Below are 20752 nucleotides of genomic sequence, written 5' to 3'. Positions count from 1 at the left end.
CCCTGACCCACACGCACCAGGGCAACACTCCCCCTCTCTGCCTATCTTCAAGACAACCAACTGTAGAGTAATAACACGTACCAGTGATGCCAGTGTTCGGGAGGCTGAGGCAGGAGGATTGCCATGTTCAAGGCCAATCCTGGCCAGTCAGACCTTGCCTCAAATAACAATAACAACGAATGTGGGTGGGGTGGGAGCTCTCAAAACCAGGTAAGATGCTTAGTTAGTTGGAGATATAAGGGTGGGGAGAGGACAGAGAACACATGACCTTCCTATCTGTCCTTAAATGCACTAGGCAGGAAGAATGGCGGCCCACGAGCCCTCACCAGACCCTGCCTTGTCTGAAGCATTCAGTTATAGAAAACAGATTAAAGCCCAGGTGACTCATGAGAAGCCACCTGATGACATGGGACGGAGGCCCCTGACCAGGCAAGGATGAAACCTGTGAGAGAAGCTAACCCTACTGACTTGGTCTTCATTTCCCACCCCTAGAAAGCAGGTCTCCCTCATGCGGAGCCTGAGGAAGACCTGCACAAGAAGCTCTGAGTTTTGAAATATACTTTTAACAGAACCTAGTGGTTTTCGACTGTTAACAGAACCTAGTGGTTTTCGACTGTTTTTCTGACCACAGCCTACAGTCCCATGTAAGTTTCAAAGGCCACCCAGGTCCTGCTCAAATCCATACACACACTCTAGACTGTTCCCTGCGGCCACATCCCTTGTATACCAGATGCACTGGCACGGCCCGTCCTCTTCCCTGCTTGCCTTCTGGAAATGACAGCAGCCCACCCCTCTGAACTCACAACCCCCTGTGGGCACCACAACCTGTAATGTCAAAGCAGCTGGCTCACCGGGTGCATCCTGCCCGGGCTACAGCATGTTCCACACCACCCCAGCCTATCACAGCTACCACAGCCCCAGGACTGCTCCATTGCCCTGGGCCCGGCTCCAGGTCTCCCCCAGACATCTCGTTTAGAGAAAAGCAACACCCTGGGGACTCTGCAGAAGGGACTAGTCTGATGACTGCTAGCCCAGCAGAGGCAAGACACCTACCCCAGCAGAGTGTACCATGCACTTGGGCGCTCCTGTCGTGCCCGAGGAGAACATGATGAACAGAGGGTGGCTGAAGGGCAGCTGTTCAAACTCGAGCTGCGGCGCCTGTGCGCCCGTCCCGCTTGCCAGGAAATCATCCAGGAACACACTGTAGGCGGGAACAGGAGAAACCAACGGTGAACATTCCAGAATGCCAGAATAGCTCTGCTGATTCTGCCCGCAGCTAGATATGGCCCAGGAGCCCTCCACATCTACCATAAGAGCCTGGAGCACTGGCTTGCCTGGTATCCAAGGATACTGAGTGGGGATGGAAGGAAGCCCTCTTCCTGAGGAAGAGAAGAGTCAGGCTCCCAAATCCAAGGTGGCTAAAGGGGAAGTCGCGAAACATGAAGATTAGGCACTGGAGTTGCTTGGATCAAGGATTGGCTTTTAGAGACCCCACATACACACACATACACACACACACACACACAGTCAATACCACTCTACACTGCTGGGAAGACTAGCTCACGGCGAGCCTATCCACTGTCCACAGACCCCAGGACCAGTGTGGACCGGTCCACTTGTTTATTCACACTTCACCTTCTGATGAGCAGCCAGGGACAGGAGCGCCTGCCCGACTCCTGAACCGGAAGGCTTCCCCACCCTAGGGCAGAGGCAGCAAGGCAGCATCAGGAAGGCAAGGCCCGGAAGCTACCACAAGCAAATCTGTGTCCTTCTCATTTATTACATCCTGGGGCCTACAGCAGCCATGTGTAAACAAGCTGACCCAGAATAAATACAACTAACCCAAGCCTGCCCTGCCTCGGCCCACAACCACCAGAAGCCACCAGATGTGAGTGGTCCAGAACCTCAGAACAAACAGGAATAAACAGGTCTCCATTTTCTGACGAATCAAACTCTCTGTTCCAAGCAAGGAGGTGGGATGTCATTCAACTGAACAATTTGCCGAGGCTATGACACTGAAACCCGCCCCACCTGGCATGAGAAGATGCCTCTGAGACCAGGAACAGGGGATAGCCTTTAAAAAAGACATTCCAAATGATCCTGACAGCCGCACCCCCACGCACACCTCCTCCACAGCTCTGTTCGATGAAGTGCCAGTCTAATGGACACTTCCCACAGAGAAAAGCCCTCTTTCTCAAAGGCTCTGGAAATTGCAGTAAGCAACCATTGCTTTTGTTTCTCTTCTAAAACTGAAAAGAAAACGGGACTGGGGGTGGCTCTGGCCTGCGCTCTCTGGACTAGCAGTCAACTGTTGAGGTGACGGCCAGCAATTTTGAGGAAACAATGGCAGCGCCTGGTACCTGGGGTCTGCTGAGGGGACTCCTGCGTGTTATACAGAGCAAAAACAACTGGCCAATACAGTTCTCCTGGCTACCTCACTTTATATCAGTAACAGATAAACAGAGCTCTCCTCATCATGGCCTCCATCAGACACACTAGGGTTAAATCTAAAGCTGAATGAGTAAGATCAGACCTCCACCATCTGGCTATGAGTTACCAGGGTCGGCAAGGTGCCTGGGTCCACAGGCGCATACGCCAGGAAAGGCTCACAATGGACTCACACACTGCCATGGTTGTGGGTGGCTTCAAGGGACAGAACCCACTGGGCCTCGAGGGGACACACCATTACCCACCACTAACTATACACTGTGCCAGCACTGAACTACTGAAGTCACAGAGATCCCTCTGCATTGTGCCAGCCACATTTGGAGGATGCTCAGAGCAGAGGCAGGTGGATGACGGTCACAAGGCCACCCAGCTGGGATCAGAACCCAAGCTGGGAAGACGCTAGCAGCCAGGCCTTGCCAAACTGCACATAGCTCCCAGCGCTCTTCCCGGGAAGCAAGGGCCCCATGAGGGACAGACCCCAAGGCCAGTCAGCAGTCTTAAGAAATATCAAACAGGAGTCTTTTCTACCAAATACTAAAAGAACAAAGACTTCAAATCTTTGCACCTCCCCCACCTTGGAGGACTTTTACACAAATATTTTAATCCCCACCCACCCACTAAATCTTTGTTCACCTAAAGACTCCTACTGTATTCCAGAAATTTGATGACCTGGAGCAGTGATTCCCCCCACTTTCCCCTTGAACAATGACCACACACCCCCTGCCTCACCCCCCCACCTCACCCACTCATCCCCACCCCCATGTATTTCTTTTCAGACTAGCAAATCCACTGACATTGTAAAGTCGGAGCCCAGCCAATGGGGAAAAGACACAGTCACCACCTGAGTTACCAGAGCTATTTGACCCTCTGGATCAAAAGTAAGGTTTGCCGTGTCCATACACTTCAGTTGGAGCGGCTGGTCTCTTTCTTTGTGACTCTGACTTGTTTCTACCAGAAGCAACCACCCTGGATGTCACAGGGAAGCAGCCAGGGCTCTCGCTCCCAGGAGGCTCACAACTCATGCATATTTCCACTCCCTGCTGATGGTCAGATACACTGTGTCCTATGGGCCTGGCAGTCAGTATTTCCCCCACCCATGGGTGTGTCCCCTCCTCTGGAGCAGATGGCACAACAGGACAAATGCTTCATATCCAGCAGGGTCCCACAGCACACTCTGCAAAAATCAGGGAGCCCAATGTCACTGTCGTAATTCTCTTCTCAAAAGGGCACAGGGGCCCCTGCCATGGCAGCCTCAGAAGGTAGCCTGGAAAGGGGTGGGGGTTGGGGGGGACACCTGACTAAGGCTAAGAGAAAGATCCCTGCAAGGGTAACCAGGTCGCTTCAGCTGTCCCTAGAAGATCAAAAGGTCCACAACAACAACAACAACAAAAAGACCCCCTTGGCCTAATACACTGACAAAACACCAATGCCAGAAAAGCAAAGGAGGGGTCATCTCGGCAGCCTCAAACAAACAGCACCATTCCCCAGTGTCCTGGGGGATGTGGGATCAACACTCCCAGTAGGGACCAAAATCTGCAGGTGCTTGGCCTGTAGGCAAAAGGGAACAGTATCAGAACATGCACCCAGCCTTAGGTCACCTCCAGAAGACACACAGTAGGAAGCAGTGCCCCCCCCCCCCCGCCCCTATGTCTGTGCGTGCTCAGTGCAGACTCATGTTTTCCAAATGTCAGTTGGTGATACCCGCAGATGAGGAACCCACAGATTCCGGTCAGCTGCATACACTAGCCACAGACTTGCCCAACCAACACAGCATCCATACGCAAGAACAACCCTGAGTGTGCCACATGGCTTACACATGTGAGCATGCCTGTGCACACAAGTCATGAAACACCAGCCTCCTCTGCCCAGGCCAGGAAGCCATGCCTGGAGCCCTCCCAGACCATGGCAAGACAGGAAGAAAGCTGAGGGTTCGTTCATGGAGGCTTCCCACGTTCCATACCAGTGAGGCTTTCTGCTGATGGCTTCCCCACCTCAGATATATGGGACCTAGTCTAGGGATGTTGGCTCCTCACCTGTTGGGGATCTTGGAAATGTCTATCTTCTCCCTTGGGAGGACATAGGGGATCAGCACCACTCGCTGCAGGTCAGGCAGTCCTGAAGGAGGGGTGGGACAAGGTCAGGCACCAGCTGTTGTCTGCGCATGCGCCCGGCACAATCTGAGCGTGGGACTTGGAGGGGGTGTGGCCCACAGGACTTCTGGGGCAACCCCTCTCTTTGTACACATGCACATACATCCAGAACTCCTAGGGAGAGCCCCATCTCTGTGTGCACATACATGCACACAAGTAAACTCAGGACTCCAGGAACACACGAATCTGCACACATGCATACACACACCCAGGGCAGGACCCGAAATACCTTTCACAACTCGCTGCAGCTTCTCAAGGTGGCCATGCTCCTTGCCGTTGTAGATAACAGCCTCCACCGAGAAGATGAGTTTCGGCTGAATTTGAGAAAACCTGTCCAGGACACCCTGAAAATGAGAGGACGGGTCATCAGAGACTATACATGCAGGACAGAAGATGCCATTGTCAACGCTGAACACTGCCGTTTGTCCCCAACGCCGGCAGCTAATACAGGCAGTGCATACAAACTGCAGCCACATCTAGGTAGCGGTGGCCACAGCAAGGAAGGCTGCAGATTCAAACGCACGTCTTAGAACAACAAAGGTCCAACTCCCCTTGCAGAGGGTCCCTACTGCACCTACCACAGCCCCCCACGAACCTGAACCTATGCCGTCTGCCTCCTAGAGGGGCGCAGGTTCTCTGAAACCTTGATGCAGGAGGAGCCTGCATCCGCTGTAAGTGTTCACATTCTCCTGTAAGCATGTATGCTGCTCAGAAATCCTGCCTGGCAGAGCAGGCTTACCCACAGAACTGTGTACCACACACGGGGGAAACCACGGCCAACCAAGTGCAGCCCTTTCCCTACCTCCCATACAAACTAACGTGGACAGACACAGCCTTGAGACCCCTCTGCTGCACCCCCAAGGGTGCAGATCAAAGCACTGAGGCAGACTTCCTCAGCCCCCCAAGGAGTGGCCAGGAGGCCGTCAGCACTGCCAGGGACCAGGCAAGGCAGGACAGGCAGGCGGAGGCATCTTAGCCCAGGAGGGCTCCACCTCTCTCCCCTCTGTGCTTCTGTCAAGCAGCTGCTCAGAGATACCCACAGTGACAGCACACATCACAGACAGGGTCCCCACATGGCTGCAGGCCCAGCCACCTGCAGAGGATCATTAGGTTAATTACGGCCCTGAGTGTGACTAATTAGCTGCTCCTGCAATGTTTCCAGAACTCCCTGGGAGACTCTCCACAGAGAGTGGTGCTGACTCAGCAGGAATCTGAAGGAAGGGGGGCAGCTCTAGGTGGGGCCCCCTCACCCACTACAGCAGCATCGCCTCACCCCACCTGGAGTTTTGATGCACCCTAACACCTAATTACCTCGGAGTTAAAGGTTCTGAGACTCAATTCACTTCGACGCTGTCATTTTCTCAATCCCACACAGGCAGAGAGGGTCCAATTCCACCTCCCGTGTGCCTGGCACTTGCCAGGGAACCCACGAGGGTCCCCACTCTCCCAAAATATGAACAAAGGCAGAAAGCCACAGGGAAACAACTGCAGAGGCCATTGCTTCTGGTTCCAATGCTAAAGGAGGATGCTTGCTACACTCAGAGGCTAAGACAGAGGATCGTTGAGTTCGTGAGTTCAAGGTCAGGCTGAGCTCACAGTGAGACCCTGTCCCGAAAACAAACAAACTGGCTGCCAAGAGATGGCTCAGACAAAGGGTGGAGGAGGTACTGGTGGTATTAGCCTGACAGCCAGACTTCAGTCCCTGGAACCCAGGTAAAAGTGGAAGGACAGAAGTGTCTCCACAAAGTTGTCCTCCGACCTCCACATATGTGCTGTGTCATGCATGCCACACAGACACAACATACACACAAACACACATAATTAGTAGAAGGAGGAGGAATAAGAGGAGGAGGAAGGAGATAATGAGGAGGAGGAGAAGGAGGAGGAGGAGAGCTGGACATAGTGGCAAATGCCTTTAATCCCAGCACTTGGGAGGCAGAGGCAAGTGGATTTCTGAGTTCAAGGCCAGCCTGGTCTACAGAGTGAGTTCCAGGACAGCCCAGGCTACACAGAGAAACCCTGTCTCGAAAAACAAAATAAATAAATAAATAAATAAATAAAATTTAAAACTAAATTAAAACTAAAACCTAAAGAAAAAAAATTTAGACAGGTAAACTTCACTGGTAAAACTTATTTTTTCACAGTAAAATAAAATTCTTGTCAAATCTGATTGGGAAGAAAGTCAGTACCCCTGGCCCTCAGTCACACAGCCCCTTACAGAGTGGCTATCACCTCAGATAGTCTCTGATGAGGGACCACCTGCCCACCAGTGAACGCGAGTGTGCAGCAATGTGAGGTCTAACCTTCTCTGTGAGGGGCTGTCAGCCCTGGGAGTTCACAGAACCCCTCTGTGGTGCTCTGGTCAAAACAGAGGAAAAGGGAGACTCCCCTCAGAGTGGTGATGAAGACCCAGCCATCCTGCCCCGGTCCTCTTCTCTCCTGCTATGAAAGTTCCCTTTGGGACTGGAGAGATGGCTCAGGGGTTAAAAGTGCTGACTGATCTTCCAGAGGTTCTGAGTTCAATTTCCAGCAACCACATGGTGGCTCACAACCATCTGGAATGGGATCTGATGCCCTCTACTGGTGTGTACTCACATATATTCTAAAAAGAAATGGAAAAAAGAAAGTCCCCTCTGCACCCAAAACTCCCCCCAGTCAGTGCTCCAGCGATGACAGCACTTTCCATCCTCTATCCTGGAATAACCTGATTCCCCTCCAACTCTGAGTAGTGAGCACTCAGGACCTGGGTGCAGTAACAATGGTACCCTGCACCTGTCTACCCCCAACCTCATCCACCCCATCAACAAATAGTACCCCGACATCACAGGACTCCTGAACACCCGCAGCACAGACACAGGGGCCTGTCCTGTTCTTTGCTATAAAAAGCATCCAACCACACAAGCCCATGAACTCCACGACAGCTCCCTATCTGAGACTTGAACAGGGATGGAGGTAGGTGAGAAGAAAACAGTTGTCACAATGTCGGAAGCTCTCAACCTGCAGGCAAGTTCATGCCTCTAAGGTCCAAGGTCAGGAATTGAACTCAGGACCTCTGAGTTCAATTGTCTAAGGCCTGCCCTCCTTTGACTCTCATGGCACCAGCATTGAGGAAAACTACTGAGAGGAAGGACTGAGTTAAGAACTTCGAGCAGACAATGTCCAGAAGCCAGTGGCTCAACTGGTATTGCAGCCTGACTCTAGGGACCAGGGCTCCCTGCACCTAGGCTGCTCTGTTGGAGAAACACACAGAATAGATAGCAAGATGGAGGCGGGTGCTGAGATGCCTGGATGGGACCACATCAGCACCTAGAAGGGAACCCCACAGCCAGGCATGGGGCCAGAGATGGTGGCCACATAGAAGGAAGGTCAAGTCTGCCATAAAGCTCAAGGCCAGAGAGGCTGGGAAGGAGCTAGCCTGTGAGGGAGCCAGCGGGTACGGGGTCTCCATCTCAGAGGACCATCTTCATTCACAGGTAGCCATAAGGAAAATCCAGCAGCCAGGGGCCTAAGGCTTAGACATCACAGAGACAACCCCCAGTCTTGCCGCCAGTTCCCAGACAGCAAAGACAACAAGCATTTATTTCCACATCAGAGTCTGCAAACTGCAGAAGTGAAGTCCCCCTAGCAGACAGGTGAGGTAGAGAGCTTGGATGCGCCCCGCTGAGCTCTACAGAGCCCTGCCAACCGCCTTGTGCTCCAATGAACACCCGGCCATGGTGGGTCTGACCTGAACCAGTGCTTAGCAACCAGTCAGGTGTTGAAACCAGTGGCCCATGTGGAGTTACACAGATGGCCACCCAGAGTGATGACAGTGGCTGTCCTATTTTCCACGCACGGAACACTCAAGCAGCTGAAGTGTATCGTGACAGCGAGGGGAACAGGCTGCAGGCTGAGCCCCTAAGCATGTGGGGCTTAGAGGGTGGCCTCCCTGATGTCTCTAAAACCACCAGCAGCTCAGAAGAAAACAGAAAAAAACCCTGAAGTGGTTGGCAAGTACGGCACTGGGTGGGTCACCTCCTGCGGGGCAGTGGCCCACAAGCTGGCATGTGTGAGCAACACAGAGCATAGGAGAGCAGCAGCTGGCAGAAGGGGCATTGATAGGGAGACGAAGGCAGACTAAAAATAGACCTCATCATCTCAGACAACTGTGCCTGCCCTCTCTGAAGCAGCAGAGCCAAGGGTATAGCCCTAAAGGACTCCTGGTCCCTGACAGTGATTCCGACTGCAAATCCAACTGCCTGTGCCCCGCCCTACTATAAAATGCCTGGCTCAAAAAAAAAAAAAAAAAAAAAAATCACCAGGGCTGGGGGGATGTGGCTCAGTCGATAAGATCACTTGCCTAGTGTATGGCAACACCCTAGGTTTCCTCCCCAGCACTCCATAAAACCAGGTGCAGAGTGGCACAACCATAATCCCAGAGAGGTAGAGATAGGAGAATCAGAAATTCAAAGTCATCCTCAACTACACAGAGAGCCTGAGACCGGCTTGGGGCTATGTACTAGGGTCCATATGGATCTGAGACTGACCCCACTAAGGAGACCCTGGACTAAGATTGACAGCAGAAGACACTAATTGAAATGGGAAAGACATTCCCACTCCATTGCAGGGTATAGACTATACAGGACTGGCACTTAGCTGGGCATAGTGGCACAGGCCTTTAATCCCAGCACTTGGGAGGCCGAGGCAGGTAGTGTAAAATAAGAGGCCAGCCTGGGCCGGGCAGTGGTGGTGCACGCCTTTAATCCCAGTTCTTGGGAGGCAGAGGCAGGCGGATTTCTTAGTTCGAGGCCAGCCTGGTCTACAGAGTGAGTTCCAGGTCAGCCAAGGCTACACAGAGAAACCCTGTCTCGAAAAACCAAAAAAAAAAAAAAAAAAAAAAAAAAAAAAGGGACAACCAGGGCTACATAGAGAAATGGTGGTAACACCTGTCTCAAAAATTGTGTACATAGGGCTGGAGAGGTTAAGAGCACTAGGTGCTTTTCCAGAGGTCCTGAGTTCAATTCCCAGCAATCACATGGTGGCTATAATGAAATCTGGTACCTTCTGCTGGTGTGTAGGCATATATGCAAACAGAACACTGTACACTAAATAAATAAGCCTGTTTTTTAAAGATTTTATACATAAATATATATCTCATAAATTATACATATAATATATAACTATAGAGAGAGATAGAGAGATAGACACAGAGAGAGAGACAGAGAGAGACAGACAGAGAGAGAGATATTAAAGGGGGTTTGGGAAGCCTAAGAGAAGGCTCGCTCTCTCTTCTCTCTCTCCTCTCTCTCTCTCTCTCTCTCTCTCTCTCTCTCTCTCTCTCTCTCTCTCTCTTCAGCATGAGCCTGTGGCCGGGCCCCTGACCAGTTCCCTCCTCCCATTCCAGAACCTCCTTCCGGCTGGTTTTCACCCTGAACAAGGGTGGTCAGTGTTGGGTAGGCCGTCTGAGCAGCAGTTTCAGTGACTTTGGATCTGTCCCAGGACACAGTTCACAGGGAACAGGTGTAGTGCAAACAGAGGGCCTGCCAGAGGACAGGAGCAAACAGTGGGCCTGCCAGAGGACAGGAGCAAACAGTGGGCCTGCCAGAGGACAAGGGACCAGGGGCCAGCAGGCAAGAGGCTGTCCCTGAAGCTTTGCTCTTGCAGCTGTCAGTTACCAGTCTCAAGACTTAGCAGCCAGGTCCCTGGCCAAGCAGCTCTAGACTTGCTTCCTGTATAAGGCAGGGAAGAGGACCAATGAAAGGAGACCCTCCCTAGAGGAGGTTCTGAGGAGACACTGAGTTGGCTGACACAGCATCCCAGCAGGAAGGCAGCCACCTCCTCCTGTCAGACCTGAGGTACAACCGAGGCCCTGCAGAATGGAGGCGATGTTGGAGCCCTGCTGCCCCCTAGTGTCCACGACAGCAAACAAACATTATATACCCAGCCAGTAACCTGCTGCTGAGACTCCAGACTTTTTAGCCAGGAAGTCACTAACTGGAAACCAGTCCTCTGGAATCACAGGCCTCTGGTGGCAACTTCTCCCCAGAAGAGGGCAATCCAGTCCACTGAAGGGTGCTCCGCCACCCCGTTCCCACCATCTGATGACCAGTTCTAGAGCTGTACCTCAGGTCCACAGCCCCACAGTCCACCCCAGCACTGAGGACAACCCCACGGTTAAGAGAATCCCAGGCACACAGGCCTCTTGCGTCCATCCTCTCAATGCCCAGAGATGCACTGTGGATCCCCATCAGTCTCATACCAAGAGACAGGCTCTTCTGTCTCCCTACTGTGGCTACTTCCTGAGGGACCCGAGCAGAATAACAGCACCCAGAGCTACCTTGTTAGAACCTCCCATGAGGACTCCATGGGCCTCGATAGCTCATACAACCTCACAGAAGATCTTAGGGCCGGGAGGCACCTGTGGAGTTTCGGTCTAGGCCAAGCCTTGTTGATCCCAGACAGTCCCAGAGTTAGGTATGGGGAAGAGCACAGGAAGTGACATTAGGCAGGGAAAGGGCACCGGAAGTAGAAAAGACAGCACTTCAGCCCACTGGGCCAGGGACCAAAGTGATGGGCCCTGAGGAATCCCCATTCCTCCTCTATGGGAAGATGAGTTGATACCTCAAAAGCCTTTGCCAAGAGAACACACTTTAAAGCAGACATAAGTTTACACGTTCACCCCTGAAGAATGAGCCAGGAAGCACAGCCCAGACTCGGCCCATGCACCAAGACCAACCCTCAGGTGCTGGCCACATCAATTGACCCAGCCTGGGTCAGAAGCAGCTGACCCCAGAACAGCAGCTGGCATGGACACCACGTGAAACAGCTGGCGTGGATACCATGTCAAACAGCTGGCACAGACACCGTGTGCAACAGCTGGTGTGGGCACCACGTGAAACAGCTGGCACAGACACCGTGTGCAACAGCCGGCGTGGACACCACATGAAACAGCTGGCACAGACACCGTGTGCAACAGCCGGCGTGGACACCATGTGAAACACCCGGCATGGACACCACGTGAAACAGCTGGCACAGACACCACAGGCCCTTCTAACATTCTCCTGGCACTTGTGAGTCCATGATATCCATGGCCCATTGACCCAATGATTATAGCCAAAGCAGGCCTCCCTCAGATGCTACAGCACACTCCAGCAGCCTGGACCACTCTAGACACACCCTCAGTACCAGGGTTCCTCAGAGAGTCCAACCCAAAAAGATGAGAACAGACCTTCAGGAATCTTAGAGTCCCAAAGCCTTCATGACACCAGACCAACACTAACTGCTACTCAAGCCACCCAATCACCACACACACACACCACAGCTAAACGACACACATCACCCGATAACTGAGAAACAAGAACCAGCCAGCAGAACTTTGAAGAAGGAAGCAAGAACCAGTCTGTTCCCTTCAAAACAAGGTCCAAGTCAGGGGAAGTGACTTGGACCGTATGCCTGTAATCCTAGAACTTCAAAGTCTAAGGCAGGAGGATAGCCTCAAGCTCAAGGGCAGTCTGAGCTACCGAGTACAACTTTGGCTAAAAAAAAGAAAAAATTAAGTTAAGTTCATCCAAACCAGATCCTGTGTTCAGTATGAGTGTGTCATAAGCTCACCTGTTCAATCTCTGGCACCAAAGACAAGATCCGACCCCTTGCAGCCTCCCCCCTCCCGCCCAGGCAGGCACTGGAAGCTCAGACAGCCAGAGGCTCCAAGGGGGTGAGGAGTCCCACCCCACCAGGAACACTCTTTGAACTGGTGGCACCCCTCCAACGAGACCCCAACTCACATTCACGCCAAAGTCCGGTGAGGTAGAACTCCAAATGGCTCCAATACTTGCAGCAGCTAGCATGGCCTCCACGGCATGTGCACTGTTGGGCAGATAACCTGTGGGGAGGTGGAGAGGGGAAAAAGCCTTGGGTTGAGGGAATCAAAGCAACAGACTTCCAGAAGTTTCCCCAGGAGACCTAAAGTATCTGAGAAGCAGAAATGCCAGCAGAACCACTCACTGTACCTCATAAATCCATTTTCTACCCTGAACCTATGGCCTCGATCTGGCCCTGCTCTTCTCCCTCACTCCACTCACTCCATTCCGTCCCTCAAGTGTCCTGAGCTTCTCCTGCCCCAGGGCCTTTGCACAAGCTGTTGTACTTCAGCACAGAGACACATGCACCAGTCTTCCACACTCAGCATACACCTGCCCTTAAGCTCTTAAGTCACGTCTTCTTTAAGCTAAGCACGTAACAACCACAGTGGGGCTTCCCCTTTGCTGGGAACACTGTACCCGCCTGACCTTGTGTGTACCAGGTATTTACCCTGGGGTTCTTAGGTGAGGGTAAGAACTTCACTTGTCTCCATCTTTGCTTTGCTGAACGCCTCTTAACCCGCTCCATCCATGTACCCTAAGACAGTGGTTCTCACTGTGGTGACCCCGACCATAACATTATTTTCATTGCTAAGGCATAACTGTAATTTTGCTACAGTTATGAATCATAATGTAAATATCTGTGTTCTCTCTCTCTCTCTCATAATGTAAATATCTGTGTTCTCTCTCTCTCTCATAATATAAATATCTGTGTTCTCTCTCTCTCTCTCTCTCTCTCTCGGTTTTTTGAGATAGGGTTTCTCTGTGTAGCCCTGGCCCTGGCTGTCCTAAAACTCACTCTGTAGACCAGGCTGGCCTCGAACTCAGAAATCTGCCTGCCTCTGCCTCCCAAGTGCTTGGATTAAAGGCGGGTGCCACCATTGCTCAGCATATCTGTGTTTTCTAATGGTCTTAGGTGACCCCTGTGAAAGGGCTGTTGACCTCCAAAGGGGCCGAAACCCACAGGTTGAGAACCACTGTCCTAAGAAACGTACTGGCTGGCATATGGGTGAGTGGAACGAGAGAGGACAGGCGAATACATACACACAGGGAGAGCTATGTGTAACCCTTTGGGGCAGAATGAGTGGAGGCCCCCATCACCAGGCAGGCTGGCATCATGACAGGAGGCAGAGAACATTTATGGTCAGAGGAATCACCATCATCAGAACAGACAGTACCAGTGCTCTGGGGAAAAGGGTCATGAACAAGGACCCTCCTGGGGTCCTGAACGACCTCCTTCAGAGAAGACAACAGCAGTCTGGGCTCTACCTTTCAAAGCACACACATGTCCCCTGATAGTCCACAGGCACTCAGAGGGCAGGGCTTGGACACTTTTCCCCTCAACCCCACAAAAGTAGTCTGGTGCCTGGCAGGTGACAAGGCCACTGCAGAAGTGCTCACTGGCCTCTGAGCAGAACTGAAGAGCCTCTTCATTGTGATTACCCAAAGGAGGCCAGACTCGCGGCCCAGGGGAGTGTGCAATCTAGCAGGCTAACCAACATGCAGCCGGGCCTCCTAAGCCATCAGGCCTACCTCGGGGACTGCATTGCAAGCACAAGAAAACAGCCAACAGTTTATTGCATTTCCTCAGCCCTGCAGGTACCCATGCCTCTTATGTGGAGCTACAGTCATGTGGAGCTACAGTCAGGGTGGAAGGAAGCCAACCGATCAACCATGAGCCACAGAATGGGAGGCCAAGAGCCAGCCAGACTGAAGAGCCCTGGCCACTGGAGCCAGTCCCTCCCCTGCACCCACCCCCCAGTCCCAGAAAGGATCTCAAATATCTCCAGGCAACCCTGGCTCTGTGTTCCCTTCTCTCAGAAACACCTGCAGCGGCAGGCTGATTTGAGAAAAATGCAAATGAGGCCTGGTCCGTGGCTCGGAGGTGGAGCCTTGCCAAACATCGGCCCTGAGTTCCAATCCAGCACCAGGAAAACAACCAGAGGGAAGAAAAACAAAAAGAAGAGGCTTTGGCACTGCTTAGCCAGATTTTAAAAAGTGACAGCTAAGGAGACTGGAGAGGTGGCTCAGTGGGTAAGAGCACCTGGCTGCTCTTCCAGAGGTCCTGAGTTCAATACCCAGCAGCCACCACACGGTGGCTCACCACCATCTATAGTGGGATCTGATGCCCTCTTCTGGTGTGCATGAAGACAGAGCACTCAGATACATAAAATACACAAATAAATAAATCTTTTTCATGTATTTTTTTTACTTATTCACTTTACCTCTCAATCAATCTTTTTTTTAAAAAAAAAATTAAAACCAAAACGAAACAAAAAAATCTGACAGCTTAAATAGGACCAAGAAGGACACAAGAAAAGTGAGGTTTCAATCTTTAAAGCCCACACTGGCTGCATACAGTGATACACACAGAAGGACCAAAGTTCCAGGCTAGCCTGGACCACATATCAAGAGCCCATCTGAAAACACAAACAAATGAAACCCTGACGGGACTGATTGCTGGCCCTGCCTCCCGGCATTCACCTAACAGCTATTTATTAGGCTCCAGCCGTGGACTCGGCCTCCCAGAGCATGGAGCAGGCCAGGAACGGAAACAGGGTTTATCTTCAGGGACAGCTGCAGAGCCTGTCCCTGGGGGGCTGCAGAGCAGACAAACAACATAAAGATGATGACATCAGAGGCCATGAGCTCACAAGAAACGCCCAAGCTGATACTAGAGATGGATGATGGGTGGCCCAAGCAGTGCCAGAATGGCCCCAAGTGAGCAGCATCTTCCTGCCCTGATGCCAGGTACAGCGGGGAAACACAGATCACAGGCGACAGAGTGGCCTGTGCCTTTCCTGCCAACCAGCACAAGCTGTGTTCACTCCATGTCCTGCCCACTGCCTAAGAAGGAGCTGCAGGGCTCCTGGGCCAGGCCTGGACCTATTCCCTGGGATGTATGTGGCTGCAGACCAACCCTCTGTAAACACAAGCCTGGCGCCTGCTGTCAGGCAGCACCCTCCACAAGAAGCAACTCTGCCAGAAACAGCACAGAACAACTCAGAGCAGCGCCCTGGCCTACAGCCTTGTCCAACTGAGGGTCAGGGATTGAGCCCCAAGCTGCCCTGGAAGAATGACTGGCCCCAGGCGCACCCTTCTGGCAGTAACTGAAGTTACTGGGTGAAGGACAGATCCCCATAGGCCTTCCTGGTGCTTGGAACTCAAGGTGAAAGGAGACCTAGAAAGGTGGCTGAACTTTTAACAGGAAGTGTGATGTCACCTAAGGGAAAAATCGGGTGCAGGGCCCTTCAGGAGAGACATCCAGGCCCAGAGGCCTGCAGACTCCAGTGCACCTCCTGAACAACAGTCCCCCAACAAACTCCCGGCCTAAGTCCAGAGGCTCCCCTCTGCCCACTCCCACTGCCTAAATACACATCTCTTTTCCCGCCTTGTGTCAAAAGTGGGGAGGGATGCAATGAGGAGTAAGGCTTGGTGCAGCTCGGGGTGGGGCAGATAGAGGTGGAAAAAGCCATGCGAGATCAGTGCTGGGCATCTGTCACAGTGCCCTTGCTCCTACAGACACCTTGTTCCCAGCAGTCGCAGGGACTTTGCACAGGCTATGTCGGTTGCCTGGCTCCATTTCCTCCTCCACGCTGCCCCGCTGCAACGAGCTAACTCCTGCATCTCTGTGTTAACTCACCGAGAGCACAGACCACTCCTGGACAACCTTGCCCTTTTCCACTCTGAAAACACAGCAAAGAGAACCCCTGGCCCTTCCAGAACAATAAGAGAGGGGATTCTTGGTTTATCCTTCTTTATCTTTGCTTTTTTTTTTTTTTTTTTTTTTTTAATGTTGCTATTGGTTTTGTTTTGAGACAGGGTCTCCCTGTGAAACTGGTCTGACAATCCTCCTGCCTCAGACTCCCAAATTCTGGAATGATGGGTGTACCAGTAAACCCAAGACTCTTTCTGCAATTCATCCTGTGTGAGCCCTGACCCATGTGCATGGTCATACAGTAGTGTGTTCTACACACAACTAAACCTGTTTCAAGTTTCAAGTGTCTCCACCTTCTGAGCCACTTTGTTGTTGGTTTGCTTTACTTTGGTTTGAGTTTGGGTTCTAAGTATTGAACCAACACAGCACTAATAGGTATTTACCAAAGAAGGGGAGGGGAGGGGACAGGAGAGAAGGGAAGGGCAAAAGGGGGGGGGGAGCCCTTACCGACCACACGGTCCCCTTTCTTCACGCCCATCTTCCTCATGGCGGCTGCGAACAGGGCCACCTGCTGCCGCAGTTCTTCAAAAGTCACCTTCACAATCTCCTCTCTGCCTTCCCCTGAGGAGAGAAGAAAGGACCGCTCAAGCACAGATCAGGATGGGAAGCAACCGGTGCCCAGGACAAGGGGACCTGGACATGGCTCCTGGGGTGGCGCCACTCCACAGGAGAACCAGGCAGGGTGGAAGCCAGGCTCTGACCCAAAAGCGGGACCCCCCCTCCCCCCAGGAGGAATCACTGCTGAAAATATCCAGACTGGTGGGATGTGGGAGAACCCCACAGCCATGGGGGTTACATTGTACAGACGGAAGGTGCAATATGAAGGCCAGGAAACTAATGTGGAGACAACGTGTGCACAGCTGTCGCCTGCAGTGCATCCTGGCCCTGCCACATGCCCATCACCACAGAGCTATCCTGTGGTCACAAGCCCCTCACAGTCCACCTCCGCTTCCAGGTGTCTGAGCTAAGCAAAGAGGTTTCTATGGCCAGCCCAGCCCAGCAGCGCCCCCTTGAGACTAAGCCTTGAGCTTCCCCTCATCTTGGCACACTTAGGACTCTATTTGGTTTTCAGCATCAGTAATTCCTTTTCATTGCTGAGGAGAAGTCTACCATTGGCCAGGCTTTGAGGATTACCTTCTGACTGACTGACTAGCTAATGCAAAACTTAAACAGTACGGGAAATAAATAAAAAAATAAAATAAAAAAAAAATAAAATAAAGGAGCTGGGTTTAGTGGCACAGGCCTTGAATCCCAGCACTCAAGAAGCAGAGGCAAGCAGACCTGTAAAGTATGAAGCTAGCCTGTTCTACATAAGGAGTTCTAGACCAGCCTGGGCTTCATAGTGAGGTCTTGTTAAGCATCCCCCCTCAAAAAAAGAATATTAAATGACCACTGCTGCCGGCAGAGGCCTCGCTCCGAGGGTCTCCCTAAGGCTCCACAAGAGTCCTCACCAAAGAAATTATGTCAAAACATTGATGCCAGTTTTCACTTATTCATCAGGAAGAACTAAAAATGGCAGAATTGATGCCTCAGATAGCCCCTCCCTGTAGGAGGACCTAAGGTGGGAGGAGTAAGGAGAGGAAGAGGAGAAGGAAGAGGAGGAGCTAAGAGATGGGAGAGGAGACGAAAGAGGGGAACATGGAGGCGAATGTTCACGTATCTCCCACAGTCAGCAGTCAAAGGTAGTTGGTAGATCTAGGTTGGGTATTGGGTTATACCTCTGATTGAGCGGGCATCTTGTTATTGATCATTACCAATATATAAGCCTTTGGATAATCTAAGCATTTAGAGTCTCATTTGTATCTAGCCCGTGTGGTTGGTGGGATGGCCTGGGCAATGTCCAGCCTTGTGGAGACAGCGTGGAAGATTGGCAGAGCCATCTCCCATGCTGGCGTCTCGTGGGTGGCAGGGCTAGTGTTTCTGGCTGCCCATTTCTAGCTGCGGCACGCATGTGGCCTCTGGCCACAGAACATGGCAGCTGAGCTAGACAGAGCCACCACAGCTTAGATAGTCAGCTTTACTGGAGGCCGATTTTAAATACTTACTGCAACACCTCCCAGCTTCACAGGCCCAACCCAGATGACCAATAGGTCATTGTGGGGGCCACAGATGGACCACTGAGCCTTGGTCATAAAAAGGTATCACAGCAGCTGGGCCCGGTGCCTCAAATCTATCATCCCAGCTCCTCAGGAGGCTGAGGCTGGGGAATTATATGCTCCAGGCCAGCCACAGCCATTTAGTGAGTGACACTGCCTCTAAGTCAGTGGTTCTCAACCATCCTAATGCTGCAACCCTTAATACAGTTCCTAATGTTGTATTGACCCCCAACGATAAAATTATTTTTATTGCCACTTCGTATCTGTGGTTTTACATTACGATTTTACGAACCCGTCTGAAAGGGTTGTGTGACCCCCCCCCCCCCCCCAGGATGAGAACTACTGCTCTAAGTAAAACTGACAGGCAGACAGAGCTCAGAGGGGAGAGCCCATGCCTACCTCAGCACAGAAACAAGATCCTGCACCACCACCACCACCCCACCACCCCCACACCCCGTGGCCCACTGAGGGGAGCCAGCAGTCTGCTGTGGAAACTCATGTGAGACAGAGAGAGGCCTTTGGATTAGGCAGCCCATCAGCCAGCTAAGCCAAAAGAACTGAGGTAGAAAATCTGTCCAAGATGGATTGTCAGGTGATCTGTCTGTCACCCTGCACAGCAACTGGACTATGCTGGGAAGGAACTGGAGTCCTCCTTGAAGAAACAATGGTCTCAGGAAGGCGCTAGCCCTTTGACCAGCATCTTTGAGGCAGGATGCTTTCTGACTCATTGCTACAAAGCACCTTTCCACAAGTGAATGAGCCTCTTCATCCCGAGGCACAAAACTGGTGTCCCCCCATGTGTGTGGGATGGTCATAAGCCGCCCACCCCCTCAAGTCTCTCTTTGATCCTGCTGGGCTGGTCCTGCAGCCACTCCTGTGCCTGCAACCCCAGCCACAGTACTCAGAGACAAGGTGCACTGTGCAGGCAGCTGTGCTGACAAAGCCCTGGAGGGGCTGAGGGGCTGCTGGCCGCTCACTGGAGCATGAAGGCTAATGTACCTGTGGCTTCAAAGAATCAAGCCTGAGTGCTGCAGTGGATGCCTGGGTGAGCAGGGCACAGCTAGACAACACCTGTTAGGGGCAGGCGGCAGGAAGCGGGGAGGGCAGATGACACACAGTCAGGAAAAACAGAGAAAATGTAGGCCAGCCTTGGAACTTGGGAAGGCCAAGTGTGAACCAGGGAGGGGTGCAAGCTCGGTTTGATGTGTTTGCTTTTCAGCACCTGAATGGCTGTCTGGTGTGTGGGCTGTCAGAGCGCCCAGGCTTACGGGCATCTGCCACTCAGAAGCCATGAGGAAGGAAAGCTGGCTGGGCAAAACTCCAACCTTAAAGGGAAGGCACAGGGGAGACTGAGACAGAAGCGGCCTCCTCTGCCCACTCAGAGCAGAGCTTCCACAAATGCCAGCTTAGCTGATCTGCATTTCTATGAGAGAGGGGACAGGGATCGGGGAATCACCCTTGGCTCGGTACCCACCCAGATGCCCGCACCAGGCGCCCTGAGAAGCAGTTCCTCGGTTTCCCCTAAGCATCAGGCACACCACTGTGGTTTGGGATTTAAGACTCCAGACTTCCCATTTTGCAGTGAAAGAACACAAAAGCTCACAGAGCATCAGAGTCCTGAGTGGAGCACTTGAGTTTATATGAATCCAGAGAGGAAGGTATGGTGGTGTCAGGTCAGAACCCTGGGCCTGGAACAGAGTGGCCTTCCCGACTCTGTTGCAACACACAGACTTAGACATCCAGGCAATAGGACCTTGTGCGTGTTCAGGAAGAGAACACTGACAGATGCAATAAGATAACTTTGAAGAGCTGAGGCTAGACCAGTGTGGTGTTGCACACCTTTAATCCCTGCACTTGGGAGGCAGAGGCAGGTGGATCTCAGTAAGTTCAAGGCCAGCCTGGTGTACCAGAGCAAGTCCAGGATAGCCAGGGCTACACAGAGAAACCCTGTAGAGAAGAACCACCTCCCCTCACCAAACAAAAGAGAGAAAAGCTGACGCTGAGTGCCAAGGCCATGCAGTATGACTCCAGGGACTCCAGGGACAGGGGACAAGAAGTAGGTGAGTTCTCAGAAAGAAAGAGAAAGCAGACCCTCACCCTGTACCGGGCAGCTCTGATGAAAGCTGGTCCCCCTCAGCCCCTCAGCCCCTCAGTTCCTTCCTCTTAGACTATCTTATTTATTCTTCCTAGCACTAAGGACCTCTCCCCCCACCCCCACCCCCACCCCCACCCCCCTCCAGAATATCAACCTCATGAGAGCCTTGTCTGAACTGCTCAAGGCTGCAGTCCCAGCTTCTGCCTGGGTCTGAGGAGCAGGTGCATGAGGGGTTAATAGAGTCGGCAATGCTCCTAAGAGCAGGAGAGAGCTGGCAGGCACCTGAGCCTCAGACTGAACTGCAGCATGAGACAGGGAGCCCAGGGGAGGAAGAAGCAGAGGACATTCAACACCCAAACCGGACATCAGAGTGCTGTACTAAATGTGTGTGTCGGAAGTGACTGTGG

At 52.3% G+C, this 20752-nt stretch overlaps 1 protein-coding gene across 4 annotated transcripts in view; it reads right to left on the bottom strand.

The window, feature by feature from the left end:
- The window catches only part of Aacs (acetoacetyl-CoA synthetase), a 50622-nt gene that overhangs the window by 11059 nt on the left and 18811 nt on the right, over window positions 1–20752 (bottom strand). For all 4 annotated transcript variants that reach the window (XM_076922966.1, XM_076922968.1, XM_076922967.1 and 1 more), the window contains exons 7-11: window positions 16602–16715; window positions 12362–12459; window positions 4828–4942; window positions 4482–4563; window positions 1054–1201 (exon numbers count right to left, since the gene is read on the bottom strand). In XM_076922966.1, the coding sequence (XP_076779081.1) occupies window positions 1054–1201; window positions 4482–4563; window positions 4828–4942; window positions 12362–12459; window positions 16602–16715 (557 nt within the window). The remainder of the gene's footprint in view (window positions 1–1053; window positions 1202–4481; window positions 4564–4827; window positions 4943–12361; window positions 12460–16601; window positions 16716–20752) is intronic.

This window comes from Arvicanthis niloticus, chromosome 24, assembly GCF_011762505.2.
Source record: "Arvicanthis niloticus isolate mArvNil1 chromosome 24, mArvNil1.pat.X, whole genome shotgun sequence".
Lineage (NCBI taxonomy): Eukaryota > Metazoa > Chordata > Mammalia > Rodentia > Muridae > Arvicanthis > Arvicanthis niloticus.
Note: the sequence above shows the minus strand (reverse complement) of the source record. Positions and strands in the feature narration are given on the sequence as shown.